This window comes from Chaetodon trifascialis, chromosome 1, assembly GCF_039877785.1.
Source record: "Chaetodon trifascialis isolate fChaTrf1 chromosome 1, fChaTrf1.hap1, whole genome shotgun sequence".
In the NCBI taxonomy this organism is placed as follows: Eukaryota; Metazoa; Chordata; class Actinopteri; order Chaetodontiformes; family Chaetodontidae; genus Chaetodon; species Chaetodon trifascialis.
The window spans coordinates 7,851,317-7,877,917 of record NC_092056.1 but is presented as its reverse complement, the minus strand read 5'-3'; the positions used below and the strand labels follow the sequence as shown (position 1 = coordinate 7,877,917).

The window sequence follows — 26,601 nt, the reverse complement described above, 5'->3', positions numbered from 1 at the left end:
ATGAGTCTGCAGTCGGTGTCAATTATCAAAGCATTACTATAAAACAAACCTGCAGAGCTCCAGTCCTCACCCAGAGTCTAAATATTTACAGGCGTGAAAATTTGCGTTTTATTTCGGCTTCCAGGACAGAAATAACACACTTTGCACACCGAAAGATGTGTTGGGAGCGTGTTAAAGTGGCTTTACGTTGGATTACACCCCTGATGCGCCTCCGGCTGGAGTCTGTTCAAGTGGACCGGAATGACTAGCAACTCGTGATCCCTCATTCTTGGTTGCGCCGGACCTTAAAAGATGCTTTCTCCCCCCAATAATCTCTCTCTCTCTCTTTCAGCTTGTAGTCGTAGTGTAGTGTTAGATGCCGCTCTCACTAGCAGCTTCAGCCCACATTGAATATTTGCAAGCTTGTTAGGCTAAAGACATATGACTCCTTGGAATAAGTGCTAATTCCTCTTTACTGACTCCAGGGACCATGACTAAGGTTGCAGCTCTGCAGAAAAAGAAGAGGAAAGATTTCATACCTTACTTTCTGGGATTTGTTATATTTTTATATTGCACGGTTCACCTCGTGTCATTTACAGCCAGGAGCGCTCGGGATGCCCACCCTGCCAGGCTGCGTCGGGCTCTGGGTAAGAAAACGTTCCCAGATAGATTTGTTTTCTTTTTCTAATCAGTTTAACGTGTCATTAGAAATGTCACGGCTCATTTTCCTGTTTCGCAAAGTGCGAGTGATCAATTGTGGCCCCGCAGCTGTGACAGAGTTGTTTGCTCTGCCAATCCTCGTGTCTTATTGGCATGAGAAGCGCGTAACCGCCGTGAAGAGGTCAGGCTCAGCCGCAGCAACAGGCTGGTTGTTTGGGGTTTGACGGATTTTGATGTGATATTCGTGTGTGTGTGTGTGTGTGTGTGTGTGTGTGTGTGTGTGTGTGTGTGTGTGTGTGTGTGTGTGTGTGTGTGTGTGTGTGTGTGTGTGTTGCAGAGAATGAGACAGAGTGCATCTCACCACAGTCCTCTGAGTTTCCTGACGGCTTCTTCACGGTGCAGGAGAGAAAGGATGGAGGGCTCGTCATTTATTTCATGCTTATTTTCTACATGCTGCTGGCTGTCTCAATAGTCTGCGATGATTACTTCCTCCCATCCTTAGAAGTCATCAGTGAACGTAAGTCACATGAACCCTTGGGTGGGTCATTGCATCCTTACATCACCTCTCATACTCCAGAATGTTAAATTAAATGAATGTTAACTAACTGGCGCCCGACCAATCGATTCATAGAATAATCATTAATAAGATATAAACTGTGGTAATAAACCTGGATAGAAAATAAGGCAATTCCATTTTCCACACATAGTCCTGTAATAAATATGACCCTTATGAGGCTTCAGTTGTTGTTGATTGGTTGTTTTTAGGTTTGTGGTATGGTTGAACTAGACAGCGTGTCATATGTGTTTCTATTATTTTGTACACAGCAGTTTCTTGTTTCCCTCTCAGGTCTGGGGCTGTCTCAGGATGTAGCAGGAGCCACCTTTATGGCAGCTGGGAGTTCTGCACCTGAGTTGGTCACAGCCTTTCTGGGTAATCATGCATTAATATTAGAATAATTACAACCAGCAGTGTTGACGATGATGACACCAGCATCATCATCGCTGCCTCTGTGCCCCTTCCCGACCTGATGAACTGTGACTTCACGGCCATATGGGAACAGAAAGGGACTGTGGCCTCAGATTAGGACATTTCTCCTGCCGGCACTTTGTCATTTTGCTTGTATTTCCCCCGCTTGTTTGTCAGTGCGTCCACGCTGTCGCTGTCCTCAAAGCTGACATGTGCTCTTCATGTGTGTGTCAGGTGTGTTTGTCACGAAAGGAGACATCGGGGTCAGCACCATCGTGGGATCGGCAGTGTACAACCTGCTTGGAATCTGTGCTGCGTGTGGACTCTTGGCCTCTATGGTACATTCAGACAAAGATTACCCAACTACTGCTACCTGTACACAAGAGTAGCATCTGTACTGGGTCAAAGCAGGAGAATCTTTTGTCCACAGTACAAGCTGTGAAGCAACTGTTTTTGTTTCCTTTATCAGGCAGGTAGACTCACCTGTTGGCCACTGTTCAGGGACTGTCTGGCGTACGGCATCAGTGTTTCTGCCGTCATTGCCATCATTTCTGATAACAAGGTGTACTGGTGAGTGCATTTGTGTGCATTAACTCGACATCAGGTTATGGTTTCCTGATCTTCAGACTGTACATGTCAGATGGTTGTAAAAGATGTTTATTGCGTCTTGTGACTCTGAGAACAACAAACGAAAACAGAACACAAAATAACAGCGTCATGCCGTGATGCACAGACATTTATCGCACGGGCAGTAAAGAGCAATAAATGTCCCTTAAATCCTGCGGTATCACTTGATAAACACAGCAATTGCAGTAGCTTTCAGCTTTTATGGAAGATTGTCACGTGCAGTGGAATTATTTATGTTTGACAGGAAGACGTACTATAAGCTGACAAAGAGCACAGCTTTATTGTGCTCAAGATATGGAGTTTCATAAAAGCCAAATTACATTTTTTTTTTCTTGTAAGATAACAAGAGATCAAAACCAGACTGTCATCAAAAAATAACCCAAATATAAAGATGTCTAAAAAGGTTTTAGGCTTTTTAAAGCCCAAACAGAACACGTTTAGAGATCATTCATACACTCTACGTGTTCTGTGGTAAATTTCCCAACAATTTTCCAACATCGCCAGAGCTTTCAACCGTATTCCACAACCCTCTTCAGCAACCTCTTCACATGTTGTCACAAGTTCTCAACTGTATTTTGGTCATGCGAGCTCCATTCACTGAAGCAGGCCATGGGATTTTGGCTGAATAGCCTAATAAGTAGAACTTCCATTGAGACTTCATCGCTCACGGTGTATCTGTCCCCGAGGTCAACGATGCTTCTTCATGCTCAGACTGTGTTGTCTGTGTCCAGGTACGACGCTGCCTGTCTGCTGCTGGTCTACGCCGTCTACATCGTGGTTCTGTGCTTCGACCTTCGCATCAGTGAGTTCGTCCTGAGGAAGGTGAGCCCTTGCTGCACCTGTCTGGGTAAAGGATCTGGCGAGAAGACGGAGACACAGCCTCTGATGGGCTGGAACGAAGACACCAGTCTACGAGTCCACAGTCGCTCCAGGACAGACAGCGGGATCTTCCAGGACGACTCAGGGTACTCTCACCTGTCCCTCAGCCTGCATGGACTCAATGAGATTCCTGACGGTAAAAACACATATTTTAGGGTCATAAGAGCAGTTTTCCAGTACTTTCAACATGATGTCTTCATTTATGACGTCTCATGATGGGATACACATATACTTATACATGTTTTTGCCCAGCAGAGCATAAAAATGTGTTTGCCGTGCCGGACAGCGACCTGAAACGGATCCTCTGGGTTCTGTCTCTGCCCATCATCGCTCTGCTTTTCCTGACCATCCCTGACTGCAGGAGAAGGTTCTGGAAGAAATGGTTCATGGTGACCTTCCTCATGTCAGCCGTCTGGATCTCAGGCTTCACTTACATCCTGGTGTGGATGGTGACGGTGGTCGGTAAGATCTTTTTGGAGCTTTGCATTCCGTGATGAGTAAAATCTTTCAGTTGAGTCTTTTCAGTTGGGTCGCAGGTGGGAATCAGTCTGGGGGGGTTATGGAGCTTTGTGGATCACAAGTGTTTGAAACTTGTGAGAAAAAATGTCTCATTTGCAGAGTAGAATCACATGTTGGTCTGCTGGCTAATTCCTGAGATGCCATTGTCCTGGAAAGTTAAGAGGGGGGTTATTGTAGCTCCAGTGGGCCATGTGCCTACCAAGCCACAGCAGGATTACAGCCTGCTTCACCCTGAAGGAGGCAGTCATGTGAGCCCTGTGGACCCATAGGCACGGCTCCAAGAACAGCTTTACATGTATCTACAACAGAGACGTAAACTATGAAACTGACCTAGGATCAGACTAAAAAGGGCAGCTTCATCATGTGATGCAGCAGGTCTGCAGAAGTATAATGAGATTATTATCCCATAGTCCTCTGATTCACGCGGAAGCAAAGTTTAGTCTTATGAAAGGGCAGACATGGGACCAGGCAGGTACAAACGTACTGTATGTGACTGAGACTTTCTGACTGCTGTTAGCAAGTCATCGTCATAGCACGCGATGCAGAGCAGACGTGAAAGCCTGCAGTGCTCTGAAAACGTTTGGAGGCTGTGTTGAGCTTAAATAAAACAGCCAATCCTTTTTGACATAGACTCAGCTGAAAACCTCGTCAGCTGCACTGAAACTCTTCAGTGGAAGCGTTGGTTCAAAATACATAACGTGGTTAATATTTGGGTGCCATCAGGGCTTAAGACCAACTGAAAACTTTCCCACTACGGCCTCCAATCAGAGTCACAGGACACAAGGTCATGTATTTATATTACTGGAAATCTGGGGGGTTATATTCAGTGAGGATTACACACATATTACGCCTGTTTGGTTTCATAAGGCTCATTCTTGTGTTTTTAGACTACAATGACTTACATTTATAGTACATACGATTGAACAATTAAATAATGAATAAAACACTTTTGTAATTCTTAAAAGTTGTACAGAGTTAAGTTTGTGGATGACTAGTTTTCTTAGATGGGTGGAGTTCTGCTGCAGTCTGGTCTTATGACCTCAGTGCTTCTGAAATCCTGACCACACCCTGCCCCCAGTGTAATGTATTAAGCTTATAACCACTATCAGCTGATGTTCTCTTCCTATCTTGATGTTGTCGGAGGAGACGCCCTCTGATTGTGGTATTGTGTCGACACAGGTGAGACCCTTGGCATCCCTGATACGGTTATGGGACTCACTCTGCTTGCTGCTGGAACCAGTATACCTGACACCGTGGCCAGTGTGATGGTGGCCAGAGAAGGTAAAAACTCACATTTTATCAGCTGGAATCCACCAGATGTAGTTTGAGGCTGGATCAAAACACTTTGCTGACACATTTTCCCACCAGCCTTCTAAGAAATGACAAGAACTAACTTAGATACTGAGATTGTGTGTGAATATAGACGTAACTCCAACATGCAAACGTGTTCTGCTCATCAGGGAAAGCTGACATGGCCATGTCAAACATCGTGGGCTCTAATGTTTTCGACATGCTGTGCCTGGGCCTCCCTTGGTTCATCAAGACCGCCTTTGTGGACACCAGCAACCCCGTCGAGGTCAACAGCACTGGACTGGTCTTCATTTCCTGCACTCTCCTCCTTTCCATCGTCTTCCTTTTTGTGGCCGTTCACATTAACGGATGGAAGCTGGACTGGAAGTTGGGAATCATTTCTCTCATCTGCTACATCCTCTTTGCTACTCTGTCCATCCTGTACGAGCTGGGGATTATTGGGAATAATCCTATAAGACTGTGCAGTGACTGAGATCTGACCCCTGCAGGACTGAAGCCATATTGTCTGAGACTCCGGGAGCAACAGTCCAAAAACATAACATTTTTAAGCCTGTAAATCTTCAAATGTCAAGCTGAGGAAGCATGGCCCACGATACTGTTAGATACTGTAAGATGAAGACGTGTGCTGGTCACATCTCACATAGATGATCATTACTAGTAATATATTTCACTGAAGGCGTATATGTGCCAAAGATCTGTCTGAGTGCATGGCAGACAAGACGTCCCCTGCAATGATGATGTTATCAAGGTCTGAGACGTCTCCTGTCTTACTCAGGAACCATTAACAGAAAATGTGCCATCACAGGACTGACTGCCGAGTTCAAATAAACCCAGAACTGATGAGTCAGATTCAAGTAATAAAGGTGTCAACTATTCTCATTTGGCCTTGTTCTTTTTGGGTCAGTGGTTGAGCTAAGACAAAGATGCAACTCTGATAAGCTTTTATGAGCGAGCTTACTGTCTGCAAAGGGGAAGTTGATGAGGTAAAATGGTAAAAATCCATTTGTCTTGCTTGTGTCAGGTCATCAGGTGTGCTCACAGTTAACGAGAAATCTTACGTGGACTTCAGACGCTGACCTACATTTAGATTTTGTAACAATCAAAGTGATCATCCTATCCTACTGAATCAAGAAGCACCACCAATCTGAGACTTTAAAGAGCTTCCTGTGATTAGTGTTGGACACCACATCCGATAAAATCCACATCCATCCTGTTGTCACTTCATTCCAAATGGCGATTGGTGATTAATGTGGAATTTCGCCCCTTCCAGGAGGCCACTGCATGTCAGTGTTGAGCAATGACACTGAATAGACCAGCACCTTCGGTTCACTTTACCCGACGCCAAGAACACCTTCAGACTTTGATCCCAGGACATTTTACAACCACCAGGTTTAAAAATTAAAAAGTTTATTTGTTGAAATAAACTGCCTGACAAATTAAGAAGGGTTTACAAAACAAAGATAAAAGAGCTACGTAGTATATATATAAACAAAAAAAGAAAAAGAAAAAAAAGAAGAGAAACATGGACACATGGAGATATGAAGTAATTGTGTTTTTAAAACAAAACAAAAGCTCATTGGCAAGAGGGCTGAATGTGGAAGTGTGTTAGCAGGACTTCTACAAAAGCTCTAGGCGTTGCGGTCGATGCGGACGTCCACCTCTCGGCCGTTGATCTTGGTTCCGTTCATCATCCTGCAGGCCTTCTCAGCGCTCTCTGGAGAGTCAAATCTCACTGTTCCGCAGCCCTTTGACTTTCCGTTCTCCATCTTGATCTCCGCAAACATTACCTGGCCTGAAGTGGACAAGGATGAGAAATGAATGCATTTTGAAACCGCCGCGTTCCACAGGGTGTTGATGAATGTTAAAAAACACGTCATGCTGGCAATCACATCAGGATTAAACGTCCGTGAGAAGTGGCTTTCAGATAGAATTCGTAGTAATCTGAAGACTTACCGCAGTGACTGAACTTCTCTTTCAACTTTTGCCATGTCAGATCATAAGATAGCTGCAACACAGAAGCGTAAACTTCAGTCTGTATGTTTGTCAACATTAACATATTTGAAGCTAGATGAAAGACGAGCGCATCAATAAATCATATCGTACAAATACACCATAGAAAGAGTCAGACTCAGAGGGAAGTATGCCAGCAATCAAAACCCTGCTGTGAAGTACAGCACCAGTTCATTAATCTAAACAAATCAACCACGGATCACTCATTTACATCATCATTACCATTTATATTATGCACAACAAGACTGGGCTGCGTCCCATTAAAACTTCAATCAATACTGCGGCATCAACGCACAGAAAAATGAATTTATGAATGACATTAAATCAGCGTGGAGGTCTTACGGACGGCTCCGTAACTCCTATCTTATTTAATAGATTTTTTATCCCACACTTACATTTCGCACAAAGATCTGACAGCCTGCTTTGGACCCAGAGCCTCTGTCAGACATGCCTGCACCCATGTGGCCAGCTCCGCCACCTCCATAGCCACCAAAGCCGCGGTTCATGTCCATTCCTGACATGCCCATGCGGTCAAAGCCAGAGCCCATCCGGTCCATCGACATATTGCCCATTCCACCTCCTGCAATAAACACACACACACACATTGATGAAACAAGAGGAACTCTAATGTTCTGTAACAGGGCAGCGTGTCGAGGTTCCAGCACGGTTTTAGCCCTGCAATACCCGGTCGCACGTTTATATAAATGACACAATATCTGCATACACCGAACTTTACAATCTTACACATAACTTCTCATAATTTAGCTCCACTGCATCAAACCAAATCGTGTAAAACTGTAAAATTATATTAGTGTTCCACCACTTGAAAACAGGAGCTGTCAGCGAGCCCAATGTCACCACGACATTGACTTTGGATCAGTTCGTGTATTCTGCATACAACTCCAGGGGCCCTATTTTAATCACACAATGTCAAGTGCAAAGCAGATAGGTCTTGGGTGCACAGACTGTGTGGAGCTGCCGCCCACTCGGTTTACATGATTGGCTACATAAACCGTCACTAGACTGTAAACCGCTAAGGGCTAATAACTTTTGAATGTCAGCAGTAATAAAGCGGCCAGTGGCTCTGCTGCAGAGCTAACTGTACCTCCAGTCAATGACTTAAAACAGATGGAGTATTTCATGTACCTAATCCAGTCCCCATGTGGCCCATGCCACCACTGCCCATGCCTCCTCCAAAGCCTCCACCTAAAAGGAAAGAATGCAAATTGGTGCAGATTAGATTACACCAACACAACAATTTAACAGCAGCAAACACAGACAGTCAGCCTAAGTCATAAACAGATCAGCACACGACCCATCATAACACCAAACTCCACAGTGGAACGTGTGTAACCTCCACTGTGTTTGATGTTTACATATGACTGAATTCAGGCTTGTTTGAGGTCAGAGCATCACTTACCCATTCCTCCAAAAGAATCCCCAAATCCTCGATTCATTGGCATGTCACTGTGGCCAAAGTCCCGATCCATTCCACCCATTCCTGACCGGTACATATCTCAACATAAGAAAAGAAAAAAAAACCTTAGATTTAAGTTACCAAAAGCACAAAGGTGCACCTCAGTGTTTACAGTATAACATCCTCAAACTGAGGAGTGAATACACTCACTCACCTCCCATCCTGCCCACTGGGGCCATGTCTCTCCCTCCAAAGCTGCCCATGTTGCCCATGCTATCCATGCCCCCGAAGCCCCCACCACTCATTCCTGTCAAAAGCAGCACCAAGTTTGAACAAAGCTCTCTCTCTCCTCCCCTCCACAAAAAGCTGAAAACTCATAGGTAGCAAAAACCTTACCTCCTCCAAGTCTGTTCATTCCACCACATCCTGGTACATCCATACCTGTGGCAGAAGGTGATGTCACATGGGCCCAAGCACACACTCTGTTTACACCCAAGGGGCATATGACACTATGAAAAAGCACTATGTGTAGCCCAATTTTAAAACACTACAAAAGGTGCTTGTAGGCACAATTGAAGTCACATCCTAACATCTAGTAGTGTAAAAGTCTTGTTTTTCAGCAGGTAGGAGCTCTGTTTGTCTTATCTCTTTGACCCATATTGAGGCTGCTGCAGGGTCAAAAGATGAGCACTGAAAATGCCAGCCAAGACCTGATGGTTGAATGGTTTACACATTAACTGTCTGTCAGGTTTGCCGGCATCTGAATTATGACAGAATGATGGTCAAAGTTGTTGATTAATGCTGCCTTGTGGTGCCGCATCTCCTTCCCTGATAAGCATTTGTCTATAGAAACAGGCTGTTTTGCAACACAGGATGTGAGATCCTGTAAGGACACAAATAAAAATAGTTGACAGGTGACTAACCTCCAGGCCCCATGGAGCCCATGCCTCCTCCACCGCTCAGACGGTTAGCATTTATAGGCTGCCCTCCTGGACCCAGTCCCATGCCTATACCTCCTAGACCTCCTACACAGACAAAAGAACATTGTTGATTGCACACAAGAATTTATACAAAGCTAAATCAATAATGACATTCATCATAACAGACTTTCAGTGAGATTTTTTGCACCTTAATACAATGTTAGCTGAACAAAACTGTGCCTTCTACATGATCCTGTACTGCATCTGCAATGCACCAACTTTCAAGAATGGTAGATGTACTGCTCAGAGCGCACTCTAAATCAAAGGCACACAGACGTTGCCGTTGGGTAGAATAGATGTTATTTATTTACCTATGTGTCATATTGTTCAACTGGAGTATTTCTACATCCCGTTTTAGTACAGCAAGGCTTTCCTGTCAGTGTCACAGTGTCTGTCAGCTCCATTAATAAACATGCACACCATAGCTTGGGCACCCGCCACAACTCAAACTGACTGCCTGGCCTTTTAAGACAAGGACTTTCACTCCACACAACAGCTGCTTATAAGTTGTCAGTGTCTTCCCATATCATGCATTTTATCGCCAGCTTTCTTTTTTTGTTTGTTGTTGCAAAAATAACGTTTGTAACCAGAGTAAAACAAGCACACACTTTGGAATTCGGCCAACAAAAGAAGCAATACATAATGCAGATTTTCCATTTACAAAAACTGTCCAATGACTGCATGTGAAATACACCATTTAATACAATAAACAACCTGGACATTTAAACAAATGCCGGAGAAATCCTTGCCATATCAGTGTTTAGCTCTCTGAACTCCACAACCCAGTGGTTTTTAAAAAAAATTACACCATTTATCAAATTCAGAAACTTTTTTAAAGTTGATAAACACAACTTGTTTTTCTTTATTTGCATGATTTATGTCATTCATGTTATACTGCACAAAATACACGTTTTGAGTTCTCCTCACTTCTAGCCATGATTGTGCTGTTTTCATAGAGAAAAAGACCCACAGTAAGTAAAAAAACAAGCAGCACTTGTTATACTGAATATTTAACTGCAACGTCAAACACAACTTCTTTTAACTTGTCTTTACAGGTGAAGCGGCCCACAAATGACAGAAAACATCGACAGGAAAAAAGCCACTGGAACTTTCTTTAGCATACTGCTTCAGCAACACATCTGGGCCTGTCTAATGTCACTGTGAAATGTTTTTACAAGTTTATTAAGATGAGTCATTTGTTCCCAGAGGGTATCATAATTCTCACAGTGACAACGTTAGCGCTGTACACAATTCACTAAGCATATTACTACGGATCTGATTTGATATCAACAACTGACAGGTGCACAGTGCACTCACGTGGTAACTGAGGTGTTTTTTCTACTTGACGGAAATCATCAGGGGGAAGAGACTTCTCATCCTAAAAAACAAACAAACAAAACAAATGTAAAAATTCACGCTGACATCAGCTGTCCAACATAAGTTATATAATAACTAAGAATAACATACCATTTTAACGTGCATCTGTCTGTCAAAGAGCATCTGTCCATTGAACATGGCTGAGTCCAGAGTCAAGGAGAAGGTCATGGTAAAACTGTAAAGCATTTCTTTTTCCAGTTTTCTTTCTATCAAGATGTTCAGTTCTGAAGGATACATATGGCCTGCACAGCCTCCAGTGGCTGCTCAAAAGTCACTGTTCCCATCCCACGGCTCTTGCCATCTTTATCCTCCTTCACATCTGCCCGTTTGACCACACCTGCCATGCCAAACACCTCCTTTAACTTCTTCCAGCTCACCTTGAAATCCAGCTTCAAAACAACAGAAAGACACCACCAGCCTTAATCAACTCAAATAGTCATCAGCAGCAACAATAAGAAATTGTGTCTTACTGTGTCCTCACATTGGCTACAAACACCGTGCTGCCCAGTCGTCCGGCCTGCAGTGCGTGGATGACGTCAGGTGGGATGTTGGGGTTGTTGGCAATAGAGGGTGGGATGTTCATCCCACCAGGCCCCATGTCCTGCCCACGACCTCCATGTTGACCTCCTCCCATGCGCTGCAGCACACGCCGAGCATGTTCCCCATCAGGGTCCTTCAGTAAGAAATACATTACAAAAATACCAAATGAAGACAACCGAGATAATCAGTCAGGTAAACGCAATTCCACACTCGATTGATATCTCAGCATCCATTATATTTTCAGTTCCACACAAAAAATTACTTCCACCTACAAACAAATCTTTCAAACCTTGTCTGAGTAAAATCGATGGAAAAGCCATGAGCAATGTGGAAAAAGTAGCATCAGCTCAATATCAAAGAGGAGACGTCAATGTACAATCATCTGTCACTGCAAAGTATTTTGATTTACAGGAAGATGACAACATTTCATATCTGCTGCTTTCCAAGAAAAAAATGCAGGGCTCCAAGTGTGTGAGTGAAAATTTGACATGGTCCTCTTCATGTGAAGGGCCCAGTGTGGGGGACACATTGCCCTGCGGAGCTGAAGAGCCCCCACAGTTCGAGATGCAGCAGTTTCAATTAGGATGTGTATGTATATGCGCTTTCACTTAATCCGTTCAATCGACAAAGCAGTACAAAGAACTCCCAGAGAGCAATGCAACAAGTAGGCTCCAGCGAGCCTAGAAGGACACCTGAAATACATAACGTCCCTCCTCTCCTCTTCGTGTCGTGCACAGGCAGTCAGTGTGTGGATGTGTTGCATCACAATCATTTCAACATAATTTGTTCTCACCTCCTTGATGTTGAGTGGCCTTCCACTCAGGTCATGTTTATTCATAGTTTCTATGGCCTTCTTCACGAACTCCTCATCTTTGAACTCCACCACACTGTTGAATCAGGGAAACAGCAGCATCAGATGAGTCCATGCAAGTGTGAGATAATATGAAAAAAAAAAAAAAACAGAATAATAAAGTAAGTTTGAGAAAGTAAGGTAGTTTCTTACCCACAACCCTAACCAGGGGGCATCACAGGCATCCAGGTAGCACACATATCCAAAGTCGAGGGAGTGAACAAAATGCAGTTAGAATCAGGACAAAGCAAGAGAACATTATAAATCTAGTGCATCAACATGCCTCTGCTATTTTCTGTAGTGTATGCTGGCCATATTTTGGCCACTGGCTTGAGCCAGAAAGTTTTTGGCTGTGTTCCAGTCTATTGCAAAGAAGACCTAGATGCTAATAAGACCATATTTTTTATCATTATCTGAAGCAATGTTGACAAATAATAATTAAAAAACAACAATGTATATTATATAAAGGTTTTGGTAAAAACATTTATAAATACCTATGCACTGTAATTTTACTGAAGCACTGTGTTGTTTTGAACTGGACACAAAAATCAAAGTGGAAAATAAGAAAAAATGCAGGAAAAAAAATGTATTTAGCACATTACTTAGAATTAAACAGTTTTGCAATAAAGAAAAATCGCAAGGTTCACCTTTGCATCTATAATATTCATCATTGCCATTTAGTATAAAAACAGAAAAAACATTACAGGATCTTTCAAGACTTTTGTTCCTTTGAAGAGAGAGCTGTGTCATATAACAGAATTGTAAAAAAAAAAAAAAGATTTTGAGACATGGGGGTCAATCAATAAGACAAATCACACAACCCACATTTCCCTTTGGAAAATGGCCAAACAAACAATCTTTTACACCAATTGAAATGACAACAACAAAAGCAAAAGTGTACTCTTAGATGATTTCATTAGACTACTTTTCCAAAATCAACAGGACATCTCCCTTTCAAATGAATATCATCATTAGCCATCTATCAGGCTCTAAACACAACCTACAGTATCTCCAGTTCAGTAACTTAGTAAGACCCAAAGGATCAGAACCTAAAAGAGCACTTGATTAATGAGAGCCTGCTGAGGGCATTTAAAACCTCGTGCAGCAAATTGGCCACAACACTTACCCTTGACTTTCCTTCTGCATCCTTAAAGAGCTCCACGTATGTAACCTCACCAACTACATGAGACATACAAAGGAAAAATACCAAAAGAACAAAGGAATTTAAGTCACCAAGTCTTCAAATCGCCGTTGGCCTTGGCAATGCCGCTACAGATGGAAATGTCCCATTAATGATCAACAGTCAGCCCAGACCAACATCCCACCAGACAACACCATGCCTTTCTGGGCAGTGACTGAGACACCCAAAGGCCAAGGCCAGAGAGAAACACAGCTACATTAAACCTGGGAAATTCAAAAGACTTCAACATGATCAGTTTGTCAACAGATTCCCATCATAGCAGTTGAAAGTTTTAAGCCGTCCTTTCAAAAGGCTTCTTAAGACCCCCATAATTCAGGAAGTAAAACATTACAATATTTCATTCACATAATCAAGATTCACCTTGCAACAGATGCAACAAAATCATTCAACAATCAATTCAACTCATGGTTTGAGGTTACATTTTGGAGCTGACAATGCCATAAAACACGTGACAATGTAACTAACTAAGTGCATCTTCCTTTTCTCACAGACATAATCAGCCCAGACTAAATTGGTGTCCATCCAAAAAATTTATTAAAACTCCAATAACCTAATATCACACTATGTTGGTTCCCTACTGTCACTAAATACATCCAGAAAAAACTACAAGCTAACTGACTACTGCTAGAAGCAGGATGCTCCATCTGGAAACAAAGGAAAAAGGGTCAAGTATTTCTAATCAGCTGAAAAGCTGCAGAGAAGGGGAGACACCATCCCCATCACTGGGGACATTACCTTTCTCACGCATTAGATCTTTAATTGCCTGCCACTTCATATCATAGGGGATATTGCTGATGAACACCCGGTTCCTATGAGCACCCTTCTTGTCTCCACCATGTTTGTCTTTGTATGGATGGTAACGGTTTCCTCTTCGGCTCCCAGAGGACTTCTCTTTAGCGTCATGCTTTTCTTTGGGGGGCTTAGTTTCCTCCGCATCCCTACAAAATGCACAAAGCTGCAAGTCAGAGGACGTCCTATATCAAAACTAAAGTTTAGTAAGCGTATTAAAAGACCTGTAAAATAGATATGTGAGTAATAGCAAGCTCCCATCTGGCACTAAACATTAGAAATCTGACAAATCATTTATAATGGAAATACGTTTTCATGGTCCATGCTTTACTTTGACTTACAGTTTCATAATTTGTAATTTCAAGACGTTTTATCAAATATACTTATATGCTGTAAAAATTGACATCTGGTGAGGTCTGACGGGCAAAGAAAACACTACGGTAAATAGCGTCGTTTAATAACACCAGCTTACAGTACAGCATCGCGGATCCATTTGCAGCAGACCACATACTGTAAGCGCCTCGATTCAATCAAACATGTACAACTGAGTGGAGATTAACAGGGATGCTAACGCTAGCTGATCATGCATTTTGAGAATAAGTGCAGCCTACTTGATTTATCCAACTTGCTAAAATGGCTGATGTTAAGAATAGTTTAATTTAATAATTTAACAAGAGTTGACTTTTAGTATTCCGTTAGCATTAGCAAAACACAACTGAAATTAGCACCCAGGTCAGGTTGACCCATTACACAAAGATGGCTAACATTAGGACAAAAGCGAACAATGCTGAGACTCCAGGTAGAAATTCTATAAAATACTTTTGCCGTCATGCTAGTTAACATGCAAAACGAGCATCTATCGTACCAGTACTTCACAGTTATTACGTTTGATAACAGAGGTTACAGGCTTCATGGCTAACAATAGCTAGCATCGCAGGACTCCATTTTAGCTAAGCTAGCTAGCGGCTACACAGGCGGGACGAACAGACCAATACATCATTTTTACTCACGCTTTCACGCCATTGGGTGTTTCTTCAGATGCGTTCTCAGTATCGGACTTGACGGATGCAGTAGATTCTTCTTGCTTTGGCTCCTCATCAAGAGTTACAACATCTGCCATGTTGAGGTCTTTTGCCCCACGCAACGCAAAATGCTCCTGTAGCTACGCAGTTCAAAATATGCAAAGAAGAGGCTTCTTCTTCTTCTACCGTTTTTTGGCGGGTTAAAACGCCAACTTTGGGTGCCTACCGCCCCCTACCTCACCGGAGACAAGATTCAGTGGAGATTTGTGCCTCCAACGCGAGATTTGGGAGATGTTGCTAGGCAGCCTGAGTGAATGAATGGATTAGAATAGAATGTAATAGAGTAGGTATAGAATAAGCACAAATAAAATAAAAATATTTGAAAAGATTGTCCACATGACTGCTCTGTGGTTAGTAGACACTTACAGGGGCCAGGAAGTGATAAAAGAGAGTAGAAATGAGAGAAAATGAATTTAGTGTGAGCTGAAAGTAATACTAATGGATCCTAACAGCACCCAGACCCCAGAATCCCATATCAAGACCTGTGCAACCCATTAAAGCAGTTGGATCAATGCACAAGACAAAGACTCAACATTTGAAGCGTTTACAAGGAGCAGTAAGCCCCTGAATACTCTGCAAAATGTTGTTATGCTAATGATACAGTGTACAATGAGCCAAGGCAATTCATCATCCCTGAAACTATTGATTGATGCACTTTTACTCTACTTGAGGAATAATTTCATTTTCTTGCAATGCAATATGCTTTAATATTTGTAGAGAATCTGCTCAGCAATTCTGTGCAGATTCCGCCACTAAAAAAAAAAAACACTTTCCAATATCACATAAAGTTGATTGTATTCAAAAAAAAAACAACAAAAAAAAAACCTGTAGCCAGCTCCTTATTGTTAAACGTTTTCTGAGATATGAGGACAACAACTTTTTGACAGTAATAATGGTGTTCAAACCAGTTTTATGTTGCACAAGAAATATCATTACACCTCTGTGTTTATGCCAATAATTCAAAGCAATTGTTTAAGAGTCAGTCTAAAGGGTACGTTGATAATAATAGGGGCCAAAAAAAAGTCTCACCTCTCTCTAGAATCATTTAATCTCTTCAGATTAAATTACTGACAGACAAGCCATTATAAAGTCACTTTGGGGGGTAATTTTCCATCTACAGCCACCTCACACTGCACCTGTGAAGTTCAGATAGTGATTTTACGTGTCAGGATTTTAAGTACATCTACAGGTGAGCTTCTCCAGCCCAGATGTTTGCTGTGTTCTATGAAAGTGTGTGATTCCCATACAGATTGATTTTTTTGATTAGTCTGCTCAGACTTTTGCATGCCATAGCCACAAACTTAACAGCTGGTGAAGCCTCAATCCTGAAAATAATTAAATCTTCAGTTCATTCAGGAACGGATACCACTGGTAAGTCAGGGTGATGAAAGACAGATTGCAACAACTATCGATTATGACCATGGATAAGGTTGACCTGTAATATTGCAGGGAAGTTAACCTTTAACTAGATGTACAATACACGTATTACTCTGTCAATAAAAAAAAATCAGGTCAATAAACTGATAATGCATTTCCTTAAGGCCTAGTTGTTTTCATTATATACATCCCACAGACAAAATGCAGCACAATTCATATAAAGACGGCTGAAGTTTAACCTCATAACTTGGATTTATGAACAAAGAGCGGTCAGCCAACCTAAGGCAGTCAAATCATGTAGTTAATGTTGAAGCCTCCTTCCTGTAGAAACCAGATTAGGGCTTCAGATGTGACTGAAAACCTCTTTGTTGTGATTTCAATGAAAAACACCCCAGACCAAAACATGAAGAAAAGTTATTTTCATTACAAAACAAAGAAAGAACTAGAGGAGCGCCCTCAGCAGAGTGCAGATCTCCACCAGGTGTGTCTGGGGTCATGTGGGTGAAGCAGGTGTTGACCACTTGCAGGTCCAACTGGCCGGTTTGGAGTAGCGAGGGGTCAGCAGTTGATGGTGGTGTAAAACAGAGCATTCAGCAAAACTGCACAGAAAGTATTAGGATGAGGAGTCAGGTAGCATGTGAGATTAGCCGTGGACAGAAGCATCCTCATATCAAAAAAGCTGCTTAATCCTTCGTCAAGCAACAACAATAGAGTAAAATGGGAAGGGCACAACTAATACTAGCATTTAACTAATTGCTTATTTATGGTAGGAATACCACAAAATAGCACAATACAAACCAAACTTGCATAATTTCTATCAATGCTACTGCTATCATCATCTGACCACATTAAGAGGTGCAAAACGTATGTTTGTGGTCATATTTGAACAGTTTCACTGGCATTTACAGCCTTTCTAGTATATGATGTGTGCAATCAGACTGCAATATGTCTTTAAAAGTAATATTGTAGATTATTATATTTATTCTGATAAAACAGGTCATTTTGTCTAATTACATTGGACCATGTAAATGTGATTAAATTGTGGGCCCCAGGAGAATTAGTAATTGCTGCAGTCAGGCTAATGGGGAGGCCTAATAAAGTATTTAAAATCTTTGTGGAGACTGTATTATCACATAAGGGTGCGGTTCATTAACATTAGAGGGGATTCTGTGAGAGCACTTCATAGTAATCATCATTTTATAGTTCTCAATATCAGTTCTGCAGTTCTGCCCTGTTGTCTGGCTGAGATAAAAGTCCAACAATCTTTATCCTTTTGTCCTATGGACACACTATTCTAATACACTTTATGCAACAGGTTTATATTGTCTCAGTAATTCCTCCTCCAGAGCCAAAGGAGTCCAAAGCGCACCAGCAGACCTTGGCACACAAGTGAAAGCACATTTGCTTGTTCTGACTCTTGGCAAATATGATAAAAGGGAATTTAAGAGCAAATGTCCTGATGTAAGTCATTGAGCTTCTGCTAATTTTCAGATGAATGGTCTTATGAAATCCTCTCACACAGCACAGTCGCTGTAATGGATTAATAATAATGACAATTCACACTGTCTGTAACTCGACCTCGTCACTGATGACCGCACACTATTGTGCTGCGACCAGATAGTTTTCCATTTTGACCTTGTCCTTCAAAGTGACGCGAGGGCAGTGAGGCAGCGTCTAACGATTGCATTGTCTGTACAGTGTGACACCTCCTCATCTAATTTGCGAGAACTGTCCTTGAAATAAAAACGTGCTTATGAGTCGCTGAGTGTCTCGCTAAATCACAGCAGTGCCACGCTGCCTATTTCTACCCAAATAGAACCTAGTGTTAACAGAAAAGCAGGACTAGAAATTGCTTCTGACCTGAGGAAAAAGGACAGTTCAAAAGACACTGCAGAGGCATAAAAGTCTGAAATAAAAGTAAATGTGAGGGTGGTTATTCGCCTCCAGATTCTCTCAGGGAATTTGTCTGATGCTTATAACCGAAAAAGGAAAATGAAGCTACCTTTTCCACTTTAAAGCCGTGAATTACCGGACACAACACACCAGTGATGACCATCTCCCTCGTGGCATGCCTTATCCTCAGATCCGAGTCACTGCACCACTGACAGAAACTACATTGCTGATATGAATTTGCGCTGCATAACAACGAAACAGATGGCCAGACGCTTCTCTGCTGCATTCTGTTACAGTGGGCAATCTGATGACCTGCCGCTTGCTGCTTTTCATTCACTACACTAAAATGTATTTAAATACTTCTCCTTCACCGTGTCCAGGGTGCTGGCATTAGTAAGGCTTTAAGCAATACGGGGGGGCTAACTCAATTTGACCACAGCAAACTGCACCAATTAAAAACACATCATCAAACCAGGCTTGGAGGATAATGCTGTGCTGTACCAAAAATACCTTTGCAGCAGCATTTACTGGCCAGGAGCAGAGAGAGGCAGCATTTCTCCTCCCGGCTAAGCCGTGGTATTCCTGTCACATTTTGGTGGAGTCATTTTTAGAGAAGCCAAATAAGCCAGGGAGGGGAGAGAATGAAGAGAGAAGAAAAAGAAGAGGCGGATTGCTTGTTTATGCTGCTGCATCCGTCCTGGTGTTGCTGAGGCGGGGTGGGTGGGTGGGTGTTGGGGGGGGGGCAATGTTGTGAATGACTGAAGCAGCAGAGCAGCTGAGTGAGACTAACAAGTGGTTGCCATGCAGCAGGAGCAAGCGTGCGTGCTTCTGGAGGGAGAGATAGAGAAACAGAATGATAATGAGTAGGAGGCAGCAAGTAAGGGAGCACGAGGAGAGGAGCTGTATCTCTGAGAGGAGACACATATCATAGCTCGATCCAGCCTCTCCCTCGCTTCTCTGTTTCTCTCTTCATCTCCCGCTTTTTGTTTAGATGGGAGGCTAGTGCAGCACATCCAGTATGCCGGCCGCGGATGGATTAATGGATTCGCGTCCGAGGACTCCAAGAACGAGGAGTTGCAGGCAAGAAACAGCAGCAACAGGTCTGTAAGGATGGCACGATAATGACGGTGAGACGCCTGCTTTTTCCTCCTTGGACACCCTCACTAGAGAATCTGTCAATGCAGTGTCTCTCTCTTTCACCCTGCCTCACTCCCTCCCTCTCGCCTCTCTGTCTCTCACACCGTGCATAGTTGTGCAGTGTCCTCCTCACCATTCATTCTGTCTGTCTTTCCCAATTCTCTCTGTTCCTTCCCCCGTCCCTGTCTGTATGTACCCTCCCTCTCTCATCTAACCCCCACCCCCCAACCCCCATCCCTCACTCAAGCCACCTGCTGCTTGTGTTCATATGAAAGATTTGGGAGGAAAAGAATAACAGGAGCGGACTTGCACTTGTGTGACCACATCAGTTTTGTCATTATGTTTGGTCAATCACCGTCGCTTTGTGGTCTACCCTGTCTGGCAGGCATCTGCTCGCACGCAACAGGTAGAGAGCCCTTTCTTCTAAACCAAACATACGTAACGTCACATCTTCATGAGATGTGACGCTTTCATTGACACCTTACTGCTTCGCCTGTCTTTAACAGCTGGCTATGCACTGCGACACACTGTAATTCTAAACCGACTTAAAGGAATGTAGCCATGGCACCGGCTCGCATCCCCGGACCCGTTTTCCTGCAGTCTCCCTGACTCTTCTGTTCATGTTTGCCTTTTGTAATTTTCTGCAAAATTCCCAGAGGGGCAGAGTGAGCGAGAGAGATCGAAGTCTCCGGACATCTGTTTGATACCACATTCAAAAGAGGCTATTTATAGATACCTGTAACCCCTCATGTTTCATGGTCAGCTCATTTCAAAGACATTTAACTTGTTTCTGTGTTTTCTCTTTCCCACATCTGCACCCTTATGTCTCACAGCCTACGCAGCGAATGCATTAAGTGCGATAATGTTTAAATAGGTTGATTAAATGGATCCACTCTGCACGAGAGACAAGGCAGCATTAACCTGAAGCCGTCATGTTATCTCTGTCCAGGTAACATGCAGGCTTCTAAACGCCTGACCCTATCAGAGGAGAGATGAGGCACCTAGATGTTGGTTTACCATGTGTAGCGTCCACTACAACCACTCCCTTGCTGCCATGAGCGGAAACGACATGATGGCGCACTCTCTGACTCTGGAGCAGAAGACGGCGTTTGCCTTTGTGGGGATGCTGCTGGTGTTCCTGGGGCTGCTGATAGTAAGATGTTTCAGGATCCTGCTGGATCCCTACAGCAGTATGCCTTCCTCCAACTGGGCTGATGGCATCGAGGGGCTGGAGAAAGGGACGTTTGAGTACGCCCTCACTTAACACAGGGACACGCACATCCATAGATGTCCTCGCAAATAGAACTGCCTGTAGACACACATATGCAGACAAATACACTCACACACACGCAGATACACACAACACACAGCCCACAGCCCTGCACAACCATTGCACCTGACACTGACACGCCATTAAGACATCTCTCTGTGACGGACCGAACCAAGAGACTGAAGCTGTGTATGTTGTTCAATGTGTGTGCGTGTGTGTTTAGTTCAGAGCCAGTGTAGAGTCTCTCTACTGTATGTGACTACGTGTCCGTTGTTGTGTGTGTCCGAGCGAGTGTGAGGCAGATGCCGTGTCATATTCTTTGCCCTTCTGCCGGGGGGGCGTGCATCTCAGCTCATCGATTTACACGGAAATGGCTGAAGCTCCCTTTAACCCACACCTACAAGCTGAATGTCTGTAGATGAGAGGTGGTAAGAGGTGGATGCTCGTGGGACAGGGTGGGGAATTAGGGTGCAGTGGGATTATTCAGATGTGGTCTGAAGACTCAGGGACCAGATTCCTTATGTGAAAACAGAGTGGTTGCACCTCTGCACAGACAGAGCTGTTCTGCACAAGAATGTATATGGTTGGAAACAGGGTATTCTGTCAAACTAGTGCTTTGTGGACTAATCAAATCCAGTCTGTTGGTGATCCAAAGGAATGCTGCTGCTGCCGCCGCCGCTGCTGCTGCTGCTGCCGCTGCCGCTGCTGCTGCTGTGTGTACAGATTGGTCCTTTCTGTGGCGTGAAAGGCAACTGAACAAACTGTGATTTACATTATGGTGTTACTGTTTCTAAATGATGCAAAAACGACTCTCAGAGTTTGTACTGCTGCTGTCTCCGAGTGATGGTATACTGTTGTTGCCACAATTACATGTCTGAGTGAAAGAAAAAAACACAACTGTTTACTCTTGACAGCATGTCTGCAAAGACATATGGTAATGTTGATTCGTGGACTGCCAATTGTTCCGTCTGTCAAGCGTTCTGTCTAAAGGTTGGCTGATTCAATCAAGCCAAAGAACTTTTAAGGGAAATGAGGATTACAGACTGGGAAGGACTCTTTCTCTCTCTGCGCTGCTAGTTTTCTAATGACAAGGATAAACTCTCACTACCTGCCTGCAGAGGAAAAGGTCACATGGAAAACAGGGGTGGGATGTCTGTCAGCACTGCACCTGAACATCTTTTTCCTCCTGTTCTCAGCCATCCTCACCCTCTCTCACCTGCTCTGTTCCTTCCAGACAGAGGGAGACAGGACAGTCCTAAACAGAGATGCGATAATACGGCAGACTGGTCAAAGTCTTGAGTGTTCCTTTGCTAATTTTTACGGTCTACGGTTTCTCCTTATTGCTGTGAATCTGCCTTACTGTGACCTTCAATGGGTTTATGTGCCTTCATCTAGAAACATTGAAGCACCTGTTTGTGCGTGTGCATGTGTGAGCGTGCGTGTGGCATATCATGATGACAGATAGTGCATCTCCTGACCTGTTGCTTGCTCAGCTGGTGGTAGAGATTTCTCATTGATATAGATTTGATTCAAATTCAATGATGTGAAATAAATAGAATTTCTTCACTTTAAAATATTGTCTGTTGTCAAATCTTTTTTGGGTCTCTTATTGCAATCTGCGGAGCATGTCGAGTAAAGGTTAATGTTTGGGAGACCAGTTTTACAGACTGGCGTTGTCAGTCGTGCTTATAGGACATAGCAGAGGTTCAGATTTCTATCCTTTTTTTCTTTTCTGCTTCTGATGTCTGGCAGTAGTTGTCCAATATTGCTGCAGAAACAGACAGAGGGAGAGGGAGAGGGTGCATTAGAGCAATACTGGAAGACGAAGAGTTGATATATGTATTAAAAATAATGCAGGTAGGAGGAGATTTCTCGTAGAGAGCATTATGATGTGCGGTTATGCACATGCATGGTCCAGAGACAGACAGGGGCTACTGCAGCGGCAGGAAGCAATTCACACATGCATTCATTGACAGACTTGTGGTGATAAGGCAAGTCTTGATCTGCAGAGCCTTTCCAGCTTTTCCTTCTGCGGCCAGTTCACAGTCGGGGGCCAGTCCACCACATCACCCGTCAGGAATGCAATCATTATTGCACCATTATCTCTGTCACCTAAGTGACATCCTTATCTAAAATCTATGGAAAAAAACACTGCCCTTTTCCTCTTCAGCCTACAAGCCCACTAACCTTAGAGGAAAAACTAACCCGCTTAGTAACAAGCACTAAAAATCTATCAAATTTTAACAAATGTGTCTGCCTTCCATTGTATTTTCGTATCTCAGTGTGCAGTCAGGTTGTATGTTGTCTGAAGTTTATGTAAAATACCATAAATCACTTTCTCTTCTTTGATTGGAGCAAAGGCTGAGACAGCTAACCTCATCTTTGCATACAAGGTGAAAAATTATGAGGAAACATTTCAAACGAGGCCTACATTTCCTGGAACACTGAGCATATTTCAAGCCACCCCCCCACCCCCCACCCCCTCCAGCGTGCAACTGCAAACGGATATCAGGAATAATCAAAATGATTTGGAATATAATCCTCTGCTGCTTTCCTTCAGTAAGGGATACAGAAATAATTTGGACACTAATGTAACTTGGGATTTGGAGAAAACAGGATCTGAGTGCTTACAAAATCCTTATTACATATGGGACCTATGAGTCAGCTGAATAGTGAACCTTAGCTTTTGCTGATTATCAATTATCTGTTTTATTGCTATTGGTCTTCGGACCTCAAAAGCTGCGTCCTTGATTTATTGTGATAAGATCAGGAGATACAATCGTCTGTCTGTTACCAAACCAACACACACAGCTCTGAAAGTGCTGTAATAATACACAAACAGTTATTTCATCAGTGCAGTGATTTCCAAAATTAGTAATATATTATAGACAATGTGTTGTTTTCTTTTAATGAAAAAAGGCTGTATTTCATGCTTTGGGTTTTAAGTTACTTTTTTTATTCACACTATATAAATACAGTTTCTCACCAGCTGTAGTGGAGAACTCTGCTGCTGCTGCTGCTGCTGCTGCTGCTGCTGCTGCTGCTGCTGCTGCTGCTGCTGCTGCTGCAGATATTGACCAAGGTGACAAGAACTTATTTCTGCTCCTCAAATGCCTTCACGAGTTGACTGGTGTTCTGACATTAGCTGGAGCCAGCTTGACATCTTAAATCAGATCTGAAGCCTGAGCTGTTGGATTTTAGACTTAAACACACTGAGCACCTCTAGAAGCCTGCATGAATGGAAAGATCAATGATTACCTTGCATGACATACATTTATGTTTTATAACAGTTAATAATGATTATAAAGGCATTATGTTTAATAATTTACAAGCCTGATTAAAAAAAACTCTGGCCCTGTCAAACATAAATTAAACCGATTGGGAGGATATATTTAACTTTTTTTCCCGCCATGTACTCAAATGAAAACAGTACAAAGACAATATATTTTATCTTTTACCTCATCAAATTCATTGATTTTTTGCAAATGCGTGCTTATTCTGAGTTTGATGCAGCAACATGTTTCGAAACACGTTGGGACAGGAGCAGCTAAAGACTGGGAAAGATGTGGAATGCACCAAAAACACCTGTTTGGATCATTCCACAGGTAAACAGGTTCATTGCTAACAGGTGAGAGTATGATGATCGGGTTTGAAAGGTGCACCCTGGAAAGGCTCAGATGTTCACAAGCGAGAATGGAGCAAGGTTCAACACTTTGTGAACACATGACTGTATGAAGGATATGACTACGTGAGCTCAGGAGCACCGCTGTAGGTGAAGGCAGTTCGTTTGCTAATGATTACATTCTGTTTTTATGTACTTTTACACAGTGTCATGCTAGATATTTATTCAAAATTGCACTTGATCCACTCTGTTCTTTGTTATTCTTTTGTAAGTTAATTGCAAATTTAGTTTCTTCCGAATAAAAACAACATAAATATATTATTTTTTTCAATAAGCAATTGATCTTAACGCTCAAAATGACCAATTCAGCACAAAATAGGATCAACCTAAGACTGATATTTTCATTTAGAACACACACAAGAGAACTTAACGCGGGAGAGTATTTAATTTTTTTTAAAATTTGAATATTCATGATTATTGAAAATAAACAAACATTTTAAAAGCTGCTTTAAATCCTGGATTTGCCTGTGACAGCGGGCCACAGTCCAGCAGCTCTGACAGCTCTGAGTCCAGACTGTGGGACAGTTCAGTGCAATCTGTTTAATACACCCACATGTTTTACTGTATGGGGTAGCTAGTTTGTGTTCTTCTTGTTCTATTTAGGGATTATTTGATTTGGTCTCTGCGGGATGAGATCAGATGATAAAAATAATTCCATGATGATCTCAGTTTAACATCCACATTGTTCAATAAGTTTATAACAAAGCATACATAGTAGATCATGTTTTAATGGAGATATTTCATTTAAATTCTGATTGGCAGATATAATTAGCAGGCCTGATGGGAGTATTTAAAGCTGGGATGAACTACAAGGTTTACCCACTCCTTTATTTATTGCCGCCCTTTAAGGTGTCGTATCAGGAATCCTGTCTGCTGGTATCGGCACTTTTTTCTCATTGCAGTGAGCGGGGCAAGGTTTGATGCTACACATGGATTTTTTCCTGCCTCTTATGAGCCCTTTGGACATTACCTAAAGTGCAGATTTTGTTGTTCTATACAAATTGGAGCACATGCACCTGCGGCCACGGACCCGGCACATAGGCTCAACAGTTCTCCGAGGAGCACTGCATACTCTGAATTTACTCAAGCACGGCAGACGAAAGTCTTGCAGCATTGATAATAAAAAGGAATCACCTTAATCTCAAGTCCAGGGAGAGGCAGCAGGGGCCGAGGATCTCTAACTGCACTGAGACAACTGCAAAAACCACGCTGTGTCCAAAATAAACTCTACATCTGACAACAAACATGCAACACAAAGCTGAGGATTAACATCACCATTACCAGTTAAAAATACCTGTTGCCGTCTTATTTAGACAGAGCAGTGAGGCGGAGGGAGGGAGGCTTTCATTGCCGCAGTTACTACATTCCAGGTGGAAATTTTTCTGTCCTCGGCATGACTCAGTCAGTATAATTCCAGTAGAAAATCCAAACAGCTTTGAGTCCCTGTGTTCTGAACCTGATACATATTGTGCAATTGATCGCTTCCTTTCAATCTGCACATAAAAACACGAGCTGGAGTTATTTTTCTCCGCCTGCAATACAGCCAAGGTCAGATTTAGAGTCATTAGCCTGCCTTTCACTGTGTGCATAAATCACTGTGGTGTATCAGTAATAAGGAAGTTTACCTGTTAAGAGGTCTTTTAAAGGTACTTTGGAAGTCACGTGGCTATAGAGAAGGGCCTCGGGCATGTTCCTGTAATTCATGGTCTCATATTAACTCTCATTTCACTCTTAAATACGGCCACGTCTTCTGCGCTCCCGCCAACTTTGTGGCAAAGAGAATCATTAGAGAAAACATTTATTCAATCCAGTATCACTCTTACATTGAGTAATCCCGCTAGTTGTATTGATTATATCCCATTCTTTTATATTTGTCATGAAATTAATATTCTTCCACCTTCCCATATTACTTTATTAATTTTTTCTGCCACAGTCAAGGACACCATAAAGCGTCTGTGACCTTGAAACTTTTCCTGCATTGTTGTATTAGCCTTCTCCTTCTAAGCACTTTCATGTGGATGTTTCCCGATGATTCATCCAAAGGGCTCACACGT

At 42.7% G+C, this 26,601-nt stretch overlaps 3 protein-coding genes across 3 annotated transcripts; 2 read left to right on the top strand and 1 right to left on the bottom strand.

The window, feature by feature from the left end:
• The first annotated feature begins 286 nt into the window (after positions 1-286).
• On the top strand, positions 287-5,817 carry slc24a5 (solute carrier family 24 member 5). Its single transcript, XM_070965579.1, has 9 exons — positions 287-626; positions 977-1,156; positions 1,487-1,570; positions 1,841-1,944; positions 2,076-2,176; positions 2,965-3,248; positions 3,368-3,574; positions 4,811-4,912; positions 5,092-5,817. Exons 1-9 carry the CDS (start codon positions 470-472, stop codon positions 5,412-5,414), a joined length of 1,542 nt encoding a protein of 513 aa, XP_070821680.1. The 5' UTR covers positions 287-469; the 3' UTR covers positions 5,415-5,817.
• A 511-nt stretch (positions 5,818-6,328) lies between these two features.
• Positions 6,329-15,286, bottom strand: myef2 (myelin expression factor 2). Its single transcript, XM_070965042.1, has 17 exons — positions 15,117-15,286; positions 14,053-14,255; positions 13,243-13,295; positions 12,270-12,277; positions 12,060-12,153; positions 11,208-11,399; positions 10,962-11,115; positions 10,817-10,866; positions 10,667-10,727; positions 9,293-9,394; positions 8,766-8,810; positions 8,584-8,676; positions 8,373-8,468; positions 8,099-8,158; positions 7,348-7,532; positions 6,896-6,947; positions 6,329-6,734 (listed from the first exon to the last, which is right to left on the bottom strand). The coding sequence occupies exons 1-17, from the start codon at positions 15,224-15,226 to the stop codon at positions 6,571-6,573; spliced, it is 1,722 nt and encodes a 573-aa protein (XP_070821143.1). The 5' UTR covers positions 15,227-15,286; the 3' UTR covers positions 6,329-6,570.
• A 4,169-nt stretch (positions 15,287-19,455) lies between these two features.
• Positions 19,456-22,429, top strand: ctxn2 (cortexin 2). Its single transcript, XM_070965346.1, has 2 exons — positions 19,456-19,585; positions 20,545-22,429. Exon 2 carries the CDS (start codon positions 20,614-20,616, stop codon positions 20,857-20,859), a length of 246 nt encoding a protein of 81 aa, XP_070821447.1. The 5' UTR covers positions 19,456-19,585; positions 20,545-20,613; the 3' UTR covers positions 20,860-22,429.
• The last annotated feature ends 4,172 nt before the right edge of the window (positions 22,430-26,601 follow it).